This window comes from Notolepis coatsorum, assembly GCF_963971535.1.
Source record: "Notolepis coatsorum genome assembly, chromosome: 18".
NCBI lineage: Eukaryota > Metazoa > Chordata > Actinopteri > Aulopiformes > Paralepididae > Notolepis > Notolepis coatsorum.
In genome coordinates, this window is record NC_140182.1 from 81,369,238 (window position 1) to 81,388,267 (window position 19,030).

Below are 19,030 nucleotides of genomic sequence, written 5' to 3' on the forward strand. Positions count from 1 at the left end.
ATGAGTGTCTGTATCATCATCATGAGTGTCTGTATCATCATCATTAGTGTCTGTATCATCATCATGAGTGTCTGTATCATCATCATTAGTGTCTGTATCATCATCATTAGTGTCTGTATCATCATCATTCGTGTCTGTATCATCATCACTAGTGTCTGTATCATCATCATCATGAGTGTCTGTATCATCATCACTAGTGTCTGTATCATCATCACTAGTGTCTGTATCATCATCATTAGTGTCTGTATCATCATCATTAGTGTCTGTATCATCATCATTAGTGTCTGTATCATCATCACTAGTGTCTGTATCATCATCATGAGTGTATGTATCATCATCATCATCATCATCATGAGTGTCGTATCATCATTAGTGTCTGTATCATCATCATCATGAGTGTCTGTATCATCATCATGAGTGTCTGTATCATCATCATCATGAGTGTCTGTATCATCATCATGAGTGTCTGTATCATCATCATGAGTGTCTGTATCATCATCATCACTAGTGTCTGTATCATCATCATCACTAGTGTCTGCATCATCATCACTAGTGTCTGCATCATCATCATGAGTGTCTGTATCATCATCATGAGTGTCTGTATCATCATCACTAGTGTCTGTATCATCATCACTAGTGTCTGTATCATCATCACTAGTGTCTGTATCATCATCACTAGTGTCTGTATCATCATCACTAGTGTCTGCATCATCATCATGAGTGTCTGTATCATCATCATTAGTGTCTGTATCATCATCACTAGTGTCTGTATCATCATCATTAGTGTCTGTATCATCATCACTAGTGTCTGCATCATCATCATGAGTGTCTGTATCATCATCATTAGTGTCTGTATCATCATCACTAGTGTCTGTATCATCATCATTAGTGTCTGTATCATCATCATTAGTGTCTGTATCATCATCATTAGTGTTTGTATCATCATCATCACTAGTGTCTGTATCATCATCACTAGTGTCTGTATCATCATCACTAGTGTCTGCATCATCATCATGAGTGTCTGCATCATCATCATTAGTGTCTGTATCATCATCATGAGTGTCTGTATCATCATCATGAGTGTCTGTATCATCATCATTAGTGTCTGTATCATCATCATTAGTGTCTGTATCATCATCATTAGTGTCTGTATCATCATCACTAGTGTCTGTATCATCATCATCATGAGTGTCTGTATCATCATCACTAGTGTCAGTATCATCATCACTAGTGTCTGTATCATCATAATTAGTGTCTGTATCATCATCATTAGTGTCTGTATCATCATCACTAGTGTCTGTATCATCATCATTAGTGTCTGTATCATCATCACTAGTGTCTGTATCATCATCATTAGTGTCTGTATCATCATCATCATGAGTGTCTGTATCATCATCATTAGTGTCTGTATCATCATCACTAGTGTCTGTATCATCATCATCATCATGAGTGTCTGTATCATCATCATCAGTGTCTGTATCATCATCATTAGTGTCTGTATCATCATCATTAGTGTCTGTATCATCATCATGAGTGTTTGTATCATCATTAGTGTCTGTATCATCATCATTAGTGTCTGTATCATCATCATTAGTGTCTGTATCATCATCATGAGTGTTTGTATCATCATTAGTGTCTGTATCATCATCATTAGTGTCTGTATCATCATCATTAGTGTCTGTATCATCATCATGAGTGTCTGTATCATCATCATGAGTGTCTGTATCATCATCATTAGTGTCTGTATCATCATCATGAGTGTCTGTATCATCATCATTAGTGTCTGTATCATCATCATTAGTGTCTGTATCATCATCATTCGTGTCTGTATCATCATCACTAGTGTCTGTATCATCATCATCATGAGTGTCTGTATCATCATCACTAGTGTCTGTATCATCATCACTAGTGTCTGTATCATCATCACTAGTGTCTGTATCATCATCATTAGTGTCTGTATCATCATCACTAGTGTCTGTATCATCATCATGAGTGTATGTATCATCATCATCATCATCATCATGAGTGTCGTATCATCATTAGTGTCTGTATCATCATCATCATGAGTGTCTGTATCATCATCATGAGTGTCTGTATCATCATCATCATGAGTGTCTGTATCATCATCATGAGTGTCTGTATCATCATCATGAGTGTCTGTATCATCATCATCACTAGTGTCTGTATCATCATCATCACTAGTGTCTGCATCATCATCACTAGTGTCTGCATCATCATCATGAGTGTCTGTATCATCATCATGAGTGTCTGTATCATCATCACTAGTGTCTGTATCATCATCACTAGTGTCTGTATCATCATCACTAGTGTCTGTATCATCATCACTAGTGTCTGTATCATCATCACTAGTGTCTGCATCATCATCATGAGTGTCTGTATCATCATCATTAGTGTCTGTATCATCATCACTAGTGTCTGTATCATCATCATTAGTGTCTGTATCATCATCATTAGTGTCTGTATCATCATCATTAGTGTTTGTATCATCATCATCACTAGTGTCTGTATCATCATCACTAGTGTCTGTATCATCATCACTAGTGTCTGCATCATCATCATGAGTGTCTGTATCATCATCATTAGTGTCTGTATCATCATCATGAGTGTCTGTATCATCATCATGAGTGTCTGTATCATCATCATGAGTGTCTGTATCATCATCATTAGTGTCTGTATCATCATCATTAGTGTCTGTATCATCATCACTAGTGTCTGTATCATCATCATCATGAGTGTCTGTATCATCATCACTAGTGTCAGTATCATCATCACTAGTGTCTGTATCATCATCATTAGTGTCTGTATCATCATCATTAGTGTCTGTATCATCATCACTAGTGTCTGTATCATCATCATTAGTGTCTGTATCATCATCATCATGAGTGTCTGTATCATCATCATTAGTGTCTGTACCATCATCACTAGTGTCTGTATCATCATCATCATGAGTGTCTGTATCATCATCATCAGTGTCTGTATCATCATCATTAGTGTCTGTATCATCATCATTAGTGTCTGTATCATCATCATTAGTGTCTGTATCATCATCATGAGTGTTTGTATCATCATTAGTGTCTGTATCATCATCATTAGTGTCTGTATCATCATCATTAGTGTCTGTATCATCATCATGAGTGTCTGTATCATCATCATGAGTGTCTGTATCATCATCATTAGTGTCTGTATCATCATCATTAGTGTCTGTATCATCATCATTAGTGTCTGTATCATCATCACTAGTGTCTGTATCATCATCATCATGAGTGTCTGTATCATCATCACTAGTGTCTGTATCATCATCATTAGTGTCTGTATCATCATCATTAGTGTCTGTATCATCATCATTAGTGTCTGTATCATCATCACTAGTGTCTGTATCATCATCATTAGTGTCTGTATCATCATCATGAGTGTCTGTATCATCATGAGTGTCTGTATCATCATCATCATGAGTGTCTGTATCATCATCATTAGTGTCTGTATCATCATCATGAGTGTCTGTATCATCATCATTAGTGTCTGTATCATCATCATCATGAGTGTCTGTATCATCATCATCATCATGAGTGTCTGTATCATCATCATTAGTGTCTGTATCATCATCATTAGTGTCTGTATCATCATCATGAGTGTATGTATCATCATCATGAGTGTTTGTATCATCATTAGTGTCTGTATCATCATCATGAGTGTATGTATCATCATCATCATCATCATGAGTGTCTGTATCATCATTAGTGTCTGTATCATCATCATCATGAGTGTCTGTATCATCATCATGAGTGTCTGTATCTTGGTTAGCTTGCCATGTTAACCATTCTTCAGTTTGACTGGACTAGCGACTATGACATCCAATCAATGAAGGCCGAACATGTATGAATAAATAAATAAAAGATAATAATGGAAATTACTCAAAAATGGACGAGGAGTTAAAAAACACCAGGAGCAAATAAAAAGTAAAACATTTATTAATGTCTCTGCATGTTGTGACTCATAGAATGCGTTGCTAGCTTGATAATTAATGGCCCGTTCAGATAGAATGTGACAAGTGCACCGGCGCGCTCCCAAACCCATTTATATCCACTGCCTTTTTCGCTGCGCCGAGCAAATTGTGGGCGCGGTGCACCGATACACCGAGCACCGACCCAGTTGAACCTCAGAGTGCCGCGACAGATCCCCAGGCCTCCGATAGAAAACAGGCGGGCGGGCCAGGCTGGAGGAGAGAGAGGTTGATACTGGCGCTATCACAACGTCCCCGATTCCCACAAAGCACATTTCCAGACCAAACGCACACTCCAGAGTATGTTTAAACAATGGAATGTGGATTATGTTATCATCCATCGTTCATACTCTTACACACACCCCCCCCCCCCCCCCCCCACCCGCCCAAAACCGGGCCAATTTTGCTCTCTCCTCCGTTTACATATAGGCAGATGTGAGCCGAACGCAGCGGCCAGTGCTGCTCGGATCACGGCCCGACAATAATAAGGTACAAAAGGGAGAAACTGGAGGAGGACGGAGCACAGGGGTTAATTTCTCCCCCTATAAAAAGTACAATAACTCAAAGTGTGCGCAGAGGCTGAGGGGAAACAAATTAGAATCCACAAGAAGCCTATTATTTTTCCAGGTATTGATGTATGGAATGTGTTCCTCACATGAGGAGCAGCGAGGGAGGCCCTAATGTGCACAGGATGATCGTTAGTAAGCCAGGAGGGGAACAGGACTGTGAGCCGCTCGCAGCCAACGCACAGCTCACCCACACACAGTATGGCGCGCTAACAAACGACAACATTAGAAACAAAGAACAGATACAGAACGCCGATTTGTTCCATGTCCCTCGGCATTCACATTTACATGAGCTTACCACTGCATTATGTGCCACTACAGAACAAAGGTTTACATCCTGAAAGGTCACACTTCTGACAACTTCGGTGTTATCCTGCCCTAATGAGTTGGACAAGGGTCGGTGTACCCTAAAAGGGAGGATCGACGTTGTCCTACCCTGATTATTAGATTAGTAGGAGAGAAAGAAGTTCTAGATACGACACGTTACACAATGATAGCAGAGGATTTGGAAATATTTCAGATTAAACCTGCAGCAGTGAATGCTGGACTGGAGAGGACCTCAGAGGATCAGTCCAGACCAGCAACAGTATGTTTGCACAGTATGTGATCAATGCGCTACATTGATCAATCCATCAATGAACAGATAGAAAAGTGATGGAAGGTATTACCATCTGTTGGTTTATTTTAAAATCATAACCATAACGTAAACTCTGTCTGTCCAACAAATGGATACTAATCATTGACAACTAGGGGTGTAACGGTACACAAAAACCACGGTACGTACCTCGGTTTTGAAGTCAAGGTTCGGTACGGGTTTTCGGTACAGTGGGGGAAAGTTTGGCTTTCCATGTTCCACTCAGGGGTGATGTAGTGTGCAGTAACTAATTGTACTTCTAGGGCTGTCAACGAATATTCTATATTCAGGGTTCTTACACCTTTTCCAAAGCAAAATTCAAGCACTTTTCAAGCTTTTTCAAGGTGCATTTTCAAGCTTTTCCAGCATCTTATGCGGCTGTGGTAAATTAAATATTTACTCAAAATGATAATTTTACTTCTTCCATCACATTAAATCAGATGTTATTGTGCTATAAACAACCAAAATGATGTAGACTTGGCATCCTATATAACCTGTCTGAGCCAATATGAAACAATCACTCAAATAATCACCAGATAAAACTTAAATTTCAATCAAATATTTACTGTGCAAAATAAGAGAACAGTCTTTGAGGTAGGCAGTCAATCAGCTCATTGAGCCTTAAAATGTATACAAAATCAAATCAACCTAGGATTTTTATATAACCCCCCCACAGTGGTGGTTTCAGTTGGTACATCCCAGCAGGGACCAGGGTGTAAGCTGTATGATGCCCATGTTATTGGTTGCAATACAGACGCACAGTTAGTTGATGCACGTTCTAGTCTCCTCTCTTGTTATTTCACACAAACAGCTACCCCTAGTAGCTGCCTGGCTTCTTATGTTGCCGACATATCCTACAGAACATTCTTTAAAATAAGAATAAAATAATTGATTTGCTCGTTAGCCATGTTGATCACAGCGAAACCACAGCTCCGATGCATAATGGCGTTAGCTAAACGAAACTAGTTTGAAGGTAAATTGGCTTTCAGTGTGTCAGAGCGAGCGCACTCAAGTTGTGCAGACTGGACGCTCTGACCGAAGAGTCAGTTTATCAGAGCGGAGCAGTGCATTTATTAACTCACCTTAACACTTTGAATGCCAGCCACGACATAACACATGTTAGCAGCCCGCCCCCTGAATGCCCAGCACGATAATTAGCGTGATTTTTTTTTTTATTAGTGATCTGAATTCATATTCCATCAACCGAGTCTACCGTTGGGAAACCAGCCCCACCAGGAGCTCAGATGTGAAAAAAGCGCCCCCTATCGTCTCCCAGATGGTAATGCACCCTTTTGGAATGGACTCAATGAAAATGGATGAGAAAAAAAAATTCCGGAATCCACATTTTACTTCTCACGCATGTAACCGGAGATGATCCCAGTCATTGTGGAGCCTCAGAACAGCGTGTAATATGTGTTTTACAGTATGTAGCGTGGATCAATAAAAGGATTGATTTTTGGAATGAAGATCAGGAATTGGAATAATCTTTTTGGATACCATCTGATCTCAGGTAAGGAATCTATTTTACCAGTCTTAGGATAATCAGACCCGTTTTCACGGAGATATAAGCTTTTCCCCTATGTGTCATATGGCTGTTTGGCTGTGCGAGCGATCAGGAAATATATCAGATCAGATATCAGATCGCGGCCCCAGCGTGCATACGTACACATATACTATCGATATTAATCTAGCGTTTATTTGAAAACGATTAATAAATAGGCCGAAAAATTTGAACGTTTTGTGTATTCTAGAATATTCCGTTCATTATGGAATATTTTTATTTTCCTTGAAAACGAGGGCTTTTCAAGATGCTATAAAACGGAAATGAACCGATAAAAAAACAATCCGCTTCGACAATGTTGACTGGAAAATGAGTCATTGATAAGCGATGGGCAGATTAGACACATAGCCATAATTTTAAACATAGATTAGGCGATATTAACGCTAACATTGTGGATGGATCTGACATCCATCACCCTCAACATAGGGGCCCCCCAGGGCTGTGTTCTGAGTCCCCTCCTCTACTCCCTGTACACACACGACTGTGTGGCTCAGCGGAGTAGCAATACAATCGTCAAATTTGCTGACGACACAGTGGTGGTGGGCCTGATCTCTGCCAACGACGAGAGGGCCTACCTGGAAGAGGTCAAGGTCCTGGCGGGATGGTGCCAGGAAAACAGCCTCTCCCTGAACGTCAGCAAAACAAAGGAGATGATTGTGGACTTCAGGAGGTCGGGGGTCAAGGACTACAGCCCCCTCAGCATCGACGGGGCACCGGTTGAGAGAGTCAACAGCTTCAAGTACCTCGGAGCCCACATATCCGAGGACTTGACATGGACCATACACATTAACAGTGTGGTGAAGAAGGCACGACAACGCCTCTACTTCCTCAGGCGCCTAAGGAAGTTCCAAGTCAGCCAGAAGATCCTTAAGAACTTCTACTCATGTACAATAGAGAGCATCTTGACCGGCAACATCACCTCCTGGTTTGGGAATAGCACTGCAAAAGACCAAAGCAGACTACAAAGAGTGACACGTTCAGCCGAACGCACAATTGGAGGGGGGCTCCCCACCCTCCAGAACATTTACTACAAGCGTTGCAAGGGGAAGGCTTAGAGAATTATTAAGGACTCGAGCCACCCGAACAACTGCCTCTTTGAACTGCTGCCGTCAGGCAAGCGATACAGGAGTCTCAAGGCGAGCACAGAAAGACTCAGAAGTAGCTTCTATCCCCAGGCCATCAGGCTGCTAAACGAACAATGAATGAACACTACACAACAACAACCACCAAACACACATAGCACACACATCCACACGCACACACTCACTTTAAACAAACACACTGTAGCACCCACTACACACACTTTATAGCACACACCCACTTTAAACAAACACACTGTAGCACCCACTCCCCACACTTTATATTTATGGATGAAGGATTGCACTACAACTCGTACACCTTACTGTAAATTGTACCTAAAATTGTACCTCATCCCATTTCTGCTTTGCACTAGATAGTACTGTACATTAGTACACTGCATAGTATTGTGTATTGTATATTATATGGTAACTCAGAACATTGTACATATGTCTATACCGAACAACTGTGACCTCATTTTCTTCTTCTAAATTCATGCTATATTATGTTATTATGTTATTAGATACTATCTTGTCTAGCACAGTCTCTGGAGCGTAACAGTAAGAAGCATTTTGTATGAAAGTATTCTGTACTTCTGTATGACAACTATTAAAGAACTTGAACTTGAACATTGAAGTGGATGGTGGGCATTCAAGCACTAAATCGTGCACCCCCTGCTGTGCACTGAAAGTGTTAATATATACGGTGTCAACATGAACAATAAACATAGCCGTCTGTGGCAACGCTAGCTCACTAACGTCTTCAAGAATTAAATAAGAAGCTTGCTCACGTTAGCTCGCTAACGTTACTGGGATTAAAGCAAGCTTTTCAGGAGGGGCGGGGGGTGCCGTTGGCGGGGCGGGCATGCGAGTGGCGAGGCTCGAGAGAGGACTCCTCTTTTTGCGTGAAAGGAAATCTCAGAAATTGTATTTCTTCATCTAAAAAGTTAAAACCTAATTATTCAGTCAGATAGCGATTTATTATGAAAGTATATACAGTGCAATTACAATTTCAATAACTTTCCAGCACTTTATACACAATGCAAGCACTTTTCAAACCTTGAAAACACCCCATTGAAATACAAGCATTTTCAAGGATTTCCAGCACCCGTACGAACCCTGTATATTGAAATTAATAATAGACTTGAAAAAAAACAGCCCCCGGTGGGCGGTGGTTAGTGGTTAACTCTTTCCGTGCCACTCACGAGATATCTCGTGTTTTTTTATAGGTGGTTGAAAGCCACTCACGAGATTTCTCGGATAATTCTTTTTTTTAGCGATCTGAAATCATATTGCATCACCCGAGCCTACCCGAGTATAGCCGAGCGGCGCCGGCGATCATTGTGGAAAAAAGCGCCCCCTGTCGTCTCCCAGATGACATAAGTGATTTTGGAATGGACTCAATGAAAATGAAAATAATCCGGTACTCCACATTTTCCAGTCCACTGATCCAGCCGGGGTTACCACAGTTCATTCTGGAACCTCAGATCCCCGCTGATCATGGAGTTCTACTGTATCGCGTTGGATCCATACACGTATCGATTTTTTCGAATGGTGATCAGGAATTGGAATATACCAGTTGGATACCATCTGATGTCAGGTAAGGACTCTATGTTATCAGTGTTAGGATAATCAGAGTAAGTTTGATGAAGTTATAAGCTGTTTTGTGAAATGTCTTCTTTCGGTTTCACTGTAAAAGTCCATGAGGAAATCAACGGGGCGATTATCCGTGCGCGGCTCGAATGTGCTTGCGTGCACGTATAATATTGATCATCTAGCGTTTATTTGAAAACGATTCATAAAAAGGCCGACGAATATCAACGTTGTGGAATATTCCAGTAAAAGGCGATTTTCATAGAATGCTCCAGAATGGGCTGTTTTTTATCTGAAAACGGGTGCTTTTCTAAATGCTCCGAAACGGAAATGCCGCGATAAAAAAACAATCTGCCTTGACAGCACTGACTGGAAAATAGTCTTTGATAATGCGATGGGCAGATTAGACACATAGCCATAATTTAAAACATAGATTAGGCGATATTAACGTTAACATTGGCGCCGATGGTGGCATTCAGCCGGTAAAAAGGAAAACCCGGCGTGGCGCTCAAAGTGTTAACATACTGTTGTATTCGTTCGGTACACTACACAGCCGTTCAGTACGGTACGGTACACACTGAAACGATTCGGTTCGGTACGGATAAGTGTACCTTTACACCCCTATTGACAACTAATTAAAAAGCAGACAGACACAACAGATCAATGTAGCCGCATAATGTTAAAGATCAAAGTAAGCGCCCTACAGATATCGAGCGTAATTTTGTCACTGCTAATACCGGTGTTGTCACATGGTTTATTAGTCATGGGAAATTCCACATCACCGCGGCAACCCTACAATATGGATGCTCCCGACACAGAATGTGGATTAAAGAACTTTCAGACGGTATCAGTCTGGAAAGACTGACTTACTTTGCCAAGGGCAAAGAGAAAGACTTTGTTCCACTCTGGGAACCATATATGTCTCATGAAAAATGGAAATGTGAGCACTGCTTAAAAAGGAAATGATCAAATTCAGTTTTATTCTTATTATTTGTATTTTTATAACCATTTAAATTCCAATTGATTTGCTGCAGGTTGAATGTGTGTGTGCGTATCTCTGAATGTAATAGTTTTTTCACAGTATGTGTTTTGAAAAGGGAAACGGGAAAACGATAATAAAAAAACATTATGGAAAAAAAGAAAAAAAAACTACCTATCGCCTGGGCCAGAGCGATGACGACTTCCTGACAGGTGGTCGCCTCTGTGACCCCGCAGACCACCCTCTGGACCCCGTCCACCCAGACCTTGAGCTCCATGTCGGGTCAGGTACGAGGGGGGCGGCTGCGGTGGCTCCGCCTCTGCATTCCTGGAGGCTCCAGCGGTGCTCTGGAGCGGCTGAGGTCCCTCTGGCCTCTGGTCACCTCCTCGCTGCAGGAGGAGGAACAGGAAGGAGCTGGTCAGGGAGGCAATGCGCTGGTCCACACATTTTCTTTTTAGGTACATTTACTTTAGGCATTTCAACTTCTAGTACTGCGGCAGACAGAATGATGGGAAAACACTGGTATTTGTAAATTTTTAAGCCCTTTATTGGTAAGCTACCACACGGCCACCTTATACTACATCAACATCATTAGCAGTTCTCTAATCAGTCCTGGACAATGGCGATGTAATTTATAGGCATGCTGCGGCCTTAAATCCCTGGACTCTGTACATCACTCTGCCCTAAGATTCATCACTAATGATTAGGGGTGTAAATATTTGACCCCACAACGATTCGATTATGATTCAATGCATCATGAAATATTCTCATTTGACCACGATTAGATTAGATTGATCTTCGATCAGTTAATTCCCCAAAAAAAAATTAATACCGGTACACAAATGTGGCTGGGGAAACAAAACAAAAAACAACAATTGTAATAGATTCTAACATTTTCAAATCAATACAGTCGAATCGTCACCTTAGGATCAATACATTGCGATGCATTGTTACACCCCTACTAATGATATATACTCATCACTATCCTTATGAGAAGGTTGGCTGGTCCTCACTGATGGAGAAGTGCAAGCACTGGTATTTGTTAATTTTTAAGGCCCTTATTGATAAGCCATCTCCTTATACTACATTATTGGTAAGCCATCTCCTTATACTACATCATAAGGAGATGGCTTTAACCACTACACCACTGTGAGGCGACACAGCAAGGTTCGATTCCCGCTTGGGGACCAGGTTTCCATGATGCCAGTTACCCAGGTGGGGTATCTCCCAGGCCTTTCTGTGTGGAGTTTGCATGTTCTCCCCGTGCTCGCAAGGGTTTCCCCCCCCCCCCCCCCCCCCCCCCCCCCCCCGATAAGATAAACCCAATGGAAAAACATGCACAACAACAAGATCGCTAACGCTGTGGCGTCCTTGACGAAGACGGACAGGAGCACTTGGATTGGTCCCCTGGCGCGGCTCACGTTGCGCCTGTCTGCTCCCAGCTGCCCTTGGGGGGGAAGGACGACGGGATGGGTTAATCGCAGAGACGAATCGCATACATGCATCGCATGCATGCCGATTAATGACCTCTGAGCAGGTCCTAAATTATTTATTTTTTTATTTTATTGGAATGGAATTTTGGAACCCGTTCTAGCTCCAGGTCCTTAAGGTCCCCCGAGTTTGCTCTGAACAGGGTAAATCTGCATTTTGCTATGATGCCTCTAGCTCATGGAATGAACTCCAGTCCTAAAGCTGGAGATTCTCCGCTCTCTGTTGCAGTTTAAAACATTGATCTCCAACCTTTGTCAATCAAGTTGTATGTGTTTTAATTGATTGTTATCCTTGCTCTTTGCCTCATCTTATTGTCGATTGATTTTATATGCTGTGTGATTTTATATACTTTTATGCTCATTTCTGTATGTACACTCAACACATGGCTGTAAATGAGGGAAACCTCAGTTGCCTTTCGAGTTTAAATAAAGGTTTAAAATGAAAAGGAGAGCGGGAGGACGACATGCGACAGTGTGTCATGAACTGGATTCAGACTGCCTCACAGAGACAGACTGTTTGGCTTGTGATGCCGATGAGACCTACTGTACTAGTAGCTACCAAAACGGAGATTAGATTATATTAAATGTGACGTTAGTACAACAAAGAGAAGTTTGGCATCCAACGAGAGTGAAAATATAACCGTAAAGTGCAATAGTAATATACAGCAGGTGATCAAACTGGGTATAAAATATATATATTGTGACAAACCTTATAGAATACAGGCTCGCCAGTCCAAAAACCCACAAGAACTTGCAATTTCCACAGTCTCTTTTGTTCACTTTATTTAAATCACAAATAACTTCAAAAGCCAGCAGCCTGCGCCTCCCAATGTCCCACTCAACACAAGCACACGAAAGGCAATAGAATGGTCAGACAGTCCGGGGGTCGATACTAGGGATGGGTACCGAATTCGGTACTTTTGAGGTACCGAACCGAAACACGTCGGTACTACCGAGTATCGAATAAGTGAGAAACAGAAAAAAATAAAATAAAACGTTTTTTTTTTTTTTTTTACTTTTTCTTTTCATGTCAACGTTCACACGCACAATATATGCTTACCTAGGATTTGACTTGATTAAACAACAAAGCAGTCGGAGCAATGGCAAGCCGAAAACTGTCGAAATTGTAGTTATTTGATGTTTGGATTTTTTTTTTTACGACTGAGGTAGGTAAATAAAATGTCTTGAGACTAAAGTACCGAAAAAAGGTACCGTTGGGTACCGGTATCGATTCAAATGTGAAAGGTACCCATCCCTAGTCGATACACAAAGGAGGTTTGTTGCCAGAAAAGGGGATTGATCACTATTCAGGTCAGTAGTCCATAGGGTTTGGCAGAAAACCGGTTCTAATTAGGAACCGGTTCCTAACTTCCGGTTCTGGAACCGGAAGTAAGATTTTTTTTTTTTTTAATTTACTTTGTTAATTAACCCATTCTCCGCCATTGACGGATTAAGACGTCATTCCTCGCCATGCTTAATCTGCCAATGACGGATTACGCCGTCATCGAGATCAATATTTCAAATTTTCGTCATGGTATTCATATTTCACCGACTGATCCTTGACGGGTGCTGTGGATCTCCACTCAACTCTCCAACGGTTCAATATCGCCACCTGGTGGCCGATCGGCCAGCCGGAAGTGGGGAAGTGGGGCCGGAAGTGCTTGGTGTCCCCCCTATTCCGTCCGCCACTCGCTATCGCTCCCGGGGCTCCATCTCGACACACTGGATAATCGATCGGTTGCCATAACTCAATAAACAACGTTATTTGGACGTATATAGTATTATACAACCCGGAAATGGTTCATCTCTAGATCAACATCCCATAATAGCGATCTTTTTGCTCCACGCTAATCACCCAACGGTAAGAGGAAGCTGCTGTGAGTTTCAGCGTTTTTGCTACATGATTCATTTAACGTCAGTCATTGCATTATAAACGACCCCCCCGCCCTCCGGTCACCAGCAGATGATGAGTCATGACGTTTAGGACCTTGTACAATTGACATTTTTTATCTGACGTCAATCGCTAGCAAACTGCATTTGATGATGTAATATATGCATAAATGGCTATAACTCACGTTCTATGAATTACTGCAGAAAACGATAACATAACTCTGGACAGTATTTTAGTATGAATGTGTGAATGAAAAAGTTAAACGTTCCTACACCCTGAACAATAGCTAATCGATGTTGAATGGGCCATAGTAATGTCAATTTAGCAATACAATTTAAAAAGTTATAGCCCTGCAAAGTAGGTGAACATCTCCATAGACAAATAGAGCTGGCAGAGGATGGTATAAGAAGGGTACAATGCCTGGTGAAGAATGGGTTAATACCCTAGTTACAGTACAGCAACCAAATTAAACTGTATAAAGTCAACTGAAAATGTGAATAGTATGATTTTTTTTTTTAATTTTCAAAAAAATAAAATAAAATTCTCCTGCGAAATAAGCTGTGACCTGCACCTCAAAGAATCGGAATCGAGAATCGTTCAGAACAGGAATCGGAATCGTTCAAATCGAAACAATGCCCAACCCTAGTCGTCCAGTCCAGGGTCAGTACACAAGAGGGAATCTCAGCCAGTCCAGTAGGCCTGCCGCGATAAGCAATAAATCGATTAATTGCTGCGATAATTAAAATGAATGCAATGATTTTGACGGCGCGATTAATTGCTATTTGCGCGTTTGTTTTAATGAGGCGGAACCAGTGCCCCTTCAGTCACTGTCCGTGTTGGGAGGCGGGCCGCTGACGTTAGAGTACAGCACGGGAGCTCCGTGGGGCAACGCCACATAGACATTTCTCAATAGTGTTGCTCCTTTTAACCAAGTAGCATTATTTGTAGTGTAACGTTAGCTATTTTTAGACCCAAGTAGTTACTCGCTACTGCCCGGAGAAACTGGACTGCTAAATAAAGATGAAAGATAGAGCTTTGATTCTCATTCCATGCTAACAACATTAGCTAAATATCTAACAAACGAAATACAACGTATAGCATAGCTACAAGTACAACACAGAATAACGTTAAAGGACTGGACACGGGGACAAGTTAAACATGAATTAATTTATTATAACACTCCGGTAGTTTCGAGTCGTGCTGCAGTGCTTACGCACCACAGCTATTCTATTACTGCTTTGACGCTTCCTCCTCATCGTTGATTGCCTGTAGTAGCTGCATCTAACGTTAGTAGCTAACGTTAAAACTAACCGAAAGGTAGTTGTTCACCAACAATTTGTTTTATCATTAGCTCAAAAACAGAACCGGTTACCGGACGAGACATGTTGTCGGCTCATAGTTTCTGCTTAGGATAATAACAACAATACTTCCGGTCCGGTCGGTGGGCTTCAAAATAAAAGTCAAACACCGGAAAAGACGGAGCGGTGGGCTTCAAAATAAAAGTTTTGGGAAATAAATTTCTCAAAAAAAATTCTCTAACCGGTCGCAATAATATCGCTTATCGCGATATTTTCGGGGGCAATTAATCGCCCAGCAAAATGTGTTATCGTGGCAGGCCTACAGTCCAGGGTCCGATACACACAGAACACCTACTTGCTTTCTCCTCTCCTTCCACTAACCTCTCACTGTCACAACTCTGAATACTCAATCTCGCACTTTACACAACTATACCACTCCAACTCGCTCAACTTGACTCACTATCCTAGTGTTAATGTAGGGTGTGGTACCAGTGTGTGCACATGGGATGTGTCAATTAATTATGCGCAGGTGTATCTTATCCGTACTAATCAACTAGTGGGTGTGTCGGGCATGCGTGCGTGTGAAGTGTGTGTGACAGTGCTGCGCATGTGTGTGTGTTCCATCAGTGCTAAACATCTACCTAAATGCCTCCACTCCGTCCGCTACGGATATCTGGGGGGGAACGGGGAAGTAAGGAAACGTTATAATCGTGCCCGTTCCTCGCGCCAAACGGCCGAGCTGTCTTGCCCCGCTCGCCGTATCCCGGCCACCTCGCCTTGAGACGTGACGCGTCAGCATTGTCTCGCCAGTCCGGAATTCCTCGTCGGCGAGCGACGTGTTGTGGGTGCCACTTGCAGTCACTTCTGGGATTCCCCTCTGTCCGGATGACGTGGAGCCTGTTTCTTGCGCCGCGACATCCCTTTATCAGTGGCGTGCCGCGACGGTCGCCACAATATATTAGTACTACTGAGTAATAGTGCTAATCAGATGTATGTACAGAGTTGTAGTATTAATATGTACAGTGATACAGGTATAAACTAAAGACACTATGGTAGTAAAGTAAGTCATACTGGCCAGCACGCAGTGTAACTAGTAAGCGATATGTACAGATATATAATCTAGTACAGATATGTAAAAAGGATTATATGCAGGTATGTACAGATTATACATTTACATTTTACATTTAGTCATTTAGCTAACGCTTTTATCCAAAGCGACTTACAAGTTCTGTACGACAAGTAGATTATATATATATATATATTTTGTGGCAGATATCACCGCCCGTCGCATGGATATGTGAAGGATGGGAGATATTACTGACACGGGAGGAGTGGAAGCAATTAGGTAGCTGATGATATAACACACCTGTGCATCATTAGATCACCCACATGCACACACACACTACAAATACACTAGGATAGAGAGAGTTGAGTTGAGAGGAGGTGAGGTAGGAGTTGTTGTATTGAGAGAGAGATTGTTGTGTACGGAGTTTTGCGAGGTGAGAGGTAGTGAGAGGAGAGGTGAAGGCGAGAAGGTGTTCATTGTGTACTGGACCCTAGACTGGCTGAAAAACCCCCTTGTGTAATGACCCTTGACCGGATGACTACTCTGAGTATTGAACAATCCTTTTTCTTTAATTTTTTTTATAAATTTCTTTATTACAGGAAAAGTAGTTTGTACACTTACAATTGTCAACATCATACATCTTCTATCTTTTTTTCTTTTCTTCCCCTTCCCCTTCCTCATACCCACCCCATCCCCCCCACACCGAAGTTGTTGAAAACACATCTGCAAAACATCCAAACATACAGCATAGATGCTACTGGGAAAGAAAAACAAAAAAACAATAATAATATCAATCAGACCCATCTGTATTATGCACAAATATTTAGATAAAAAGAAGTAAAGAAAGAACTAAAAACACAGAAAGAAAACTCTCTAGCACGGCTGTGGCTGTGGAAGAAAGTCATCAATGAGATTATTTCACTCTTTCCCCCACCCCTGCCTATAGTATTGTGGTAATTCTTGAGTAGTTTGACCTTCTGCAGCTGCGTCTCCCGTTCCCCTCTCCCTCCCCCAGTTACCCACCCAGCCCCCGGGGGTCTCATTCACACCCATACATACCAGGACAGGGAAGGGGGGGGGGGGGGGGGATTAGAAAATAGGAATAAAATAAAATAATAATAAAAGATAAGGAAGTGCAGTTAGAAGTGTAAAGCTCTATCCTTTCTAAGTCTATTCATTGATAGTCAGGGTATCGATGTGTTGCAGAAATGGTTGCCAGGTCACATGGAATGTTTCAAGGGAGCCCTTTAGGGAGAATCTGATTCGCTCAAGCTTAACGCAATGTAGTATCTCATGTATCCATCTGTTGTGAGTGGGTGGGGAAGGGTGTATCCATTTAAAGAGAATAAGTCTCCTAGCGAGGAGGGTAGTGAACGCCACAACTCGTTTTGCTGCCCTAGATGCGATCGAAGGGGTATTCGGGATACCGAAAAAGGCAGTGAGTGGATCAGGGTCTAACGTCACACCCAAGACCCTACTCAGTGTATCAAATATTGCAGTCCAAAACTCTGTGAGTTTGGGGCACGTCCAAAACATGTGCATATAATCGGCTGGGGATTGTTTACATCTATTACACGCATCCGTTCTATCCGGGTATATCTTTGCTAACCTCGCATTGGTGTAGTGAACCCTATGCAGGATCCTACACTGCAGCAAACTGTGTCTTGCACATATAGAGGAAGTGTGTACAAGGTCTAATATATGATCCCATTGTTCATCTGTAATGATAATTCCCAGATCTTCGTCCCATTTGGCTTTTAGGGAGTCTAAGCAAGTTGGGTTCATCCAAAATATTTTATCATATAAAATTGAGACGAGCCCTTTCCGCCCAGTACCGAGCGATAGGAGAGGGTCAGTCCTAGAGTCTGGAGGACGGACAGGGAATTGGTTCTGAACAAAATGTCTGATCTGAAAAAAACGGAAAAGGTGGGAATTTGGGAGACCAAATTTTTTTGATAGTTCTGCAAACGACGAGAACACACCCCCGGAGTAGAGGTCATTAATGGTTAGCAAACCTTTGTTCGCCCAACTTCTGAATACAGGACAGTAAGAATAGGTGCTTACGAGAGATTGGAGCTAGCCCCGACGGAGCGTGTAGGCCAAATTGTTTCCTAAACTGATTCCAGATTTTCAAAGTATCCGTCATGGTTCCGAGCCACCTGTTTAATAGGGATCGAAATGGGTAGTTGGGATGTTGCCACAGACCAGAGTGAGTACTTTGAAGAGGAGACTTCCATCCGAGCCCATTGGGGTTGGTCTTCTTCCTCCCTCCTGGTCCTCCAGTAAAGGAGTTTGTTTATATTACATGCCCAATAGTAATAGCGAAGATTGGGCAAAGCCAAACCCCCTTCCGATTTGGGAAGTTGCATGATCGTCCTCTTAATACGTGCTCTTTTGTTACCCCACAGGAATGAACCTATAAGTTGATCAATTGAAGTGAAAAAGGCTTTATTAATAAATATTGGTATATGCTGAAAAGCGTATAGAAATCGGGGTAAGACCACCATCTTTATCAGGTTAACCCTTCCCAGAAGCGAGAGAGGACCATCTCGTCAGATCTAGCTTAAAGCGATCCAGCAGAGGACGGAATTTTTTTGCGAAGAGCTCTATCGGTGATTTGGCCATAAAAATCCCTAGATATGTGAATGCTTCCGTGGCCCTTAACAATCCTTTTTCTGTACGAGAGCCTGTTTTGTGTTTTGGACATCGGACTGTATTACGACCAGTCTATTTGCCCATCGAACTATATCCTGCTTTAACCCGTTCCGCCCGTGCGGTCCGGGGCCGGACTGTAAATTACATCACGTCATAAATCAAGCCCTCCAGACTGACCCGACATAATTATCGTTTTTTCT

General features: G+C 42.0%; 1 protein-coding gene across 1 annotated transcript in view; it reads right to left on the bottom strand.

Moving 5' to 3' along the window:
* Positions 1-19,030, bottom strand: part of rassf8a (Ras association domain family member 8a) — a 75,387-nt gene that overhangs the window by 35,834 nt on the left and 20,523 nt on the right. Inside the window, exon 2 of the mRNA XM_084334895.1 lies at positions 10,605-10,819. Within this exon, the coding sequence (XP_084191021.1) occupies positions 10,605-10,707 (103 nt within the window). The 5' untranslated portion in view covers positions 10,708-10,819. The remainder of the gene's footprint in view (positions 1-10,604; positions 10,820-19,030) is intronic.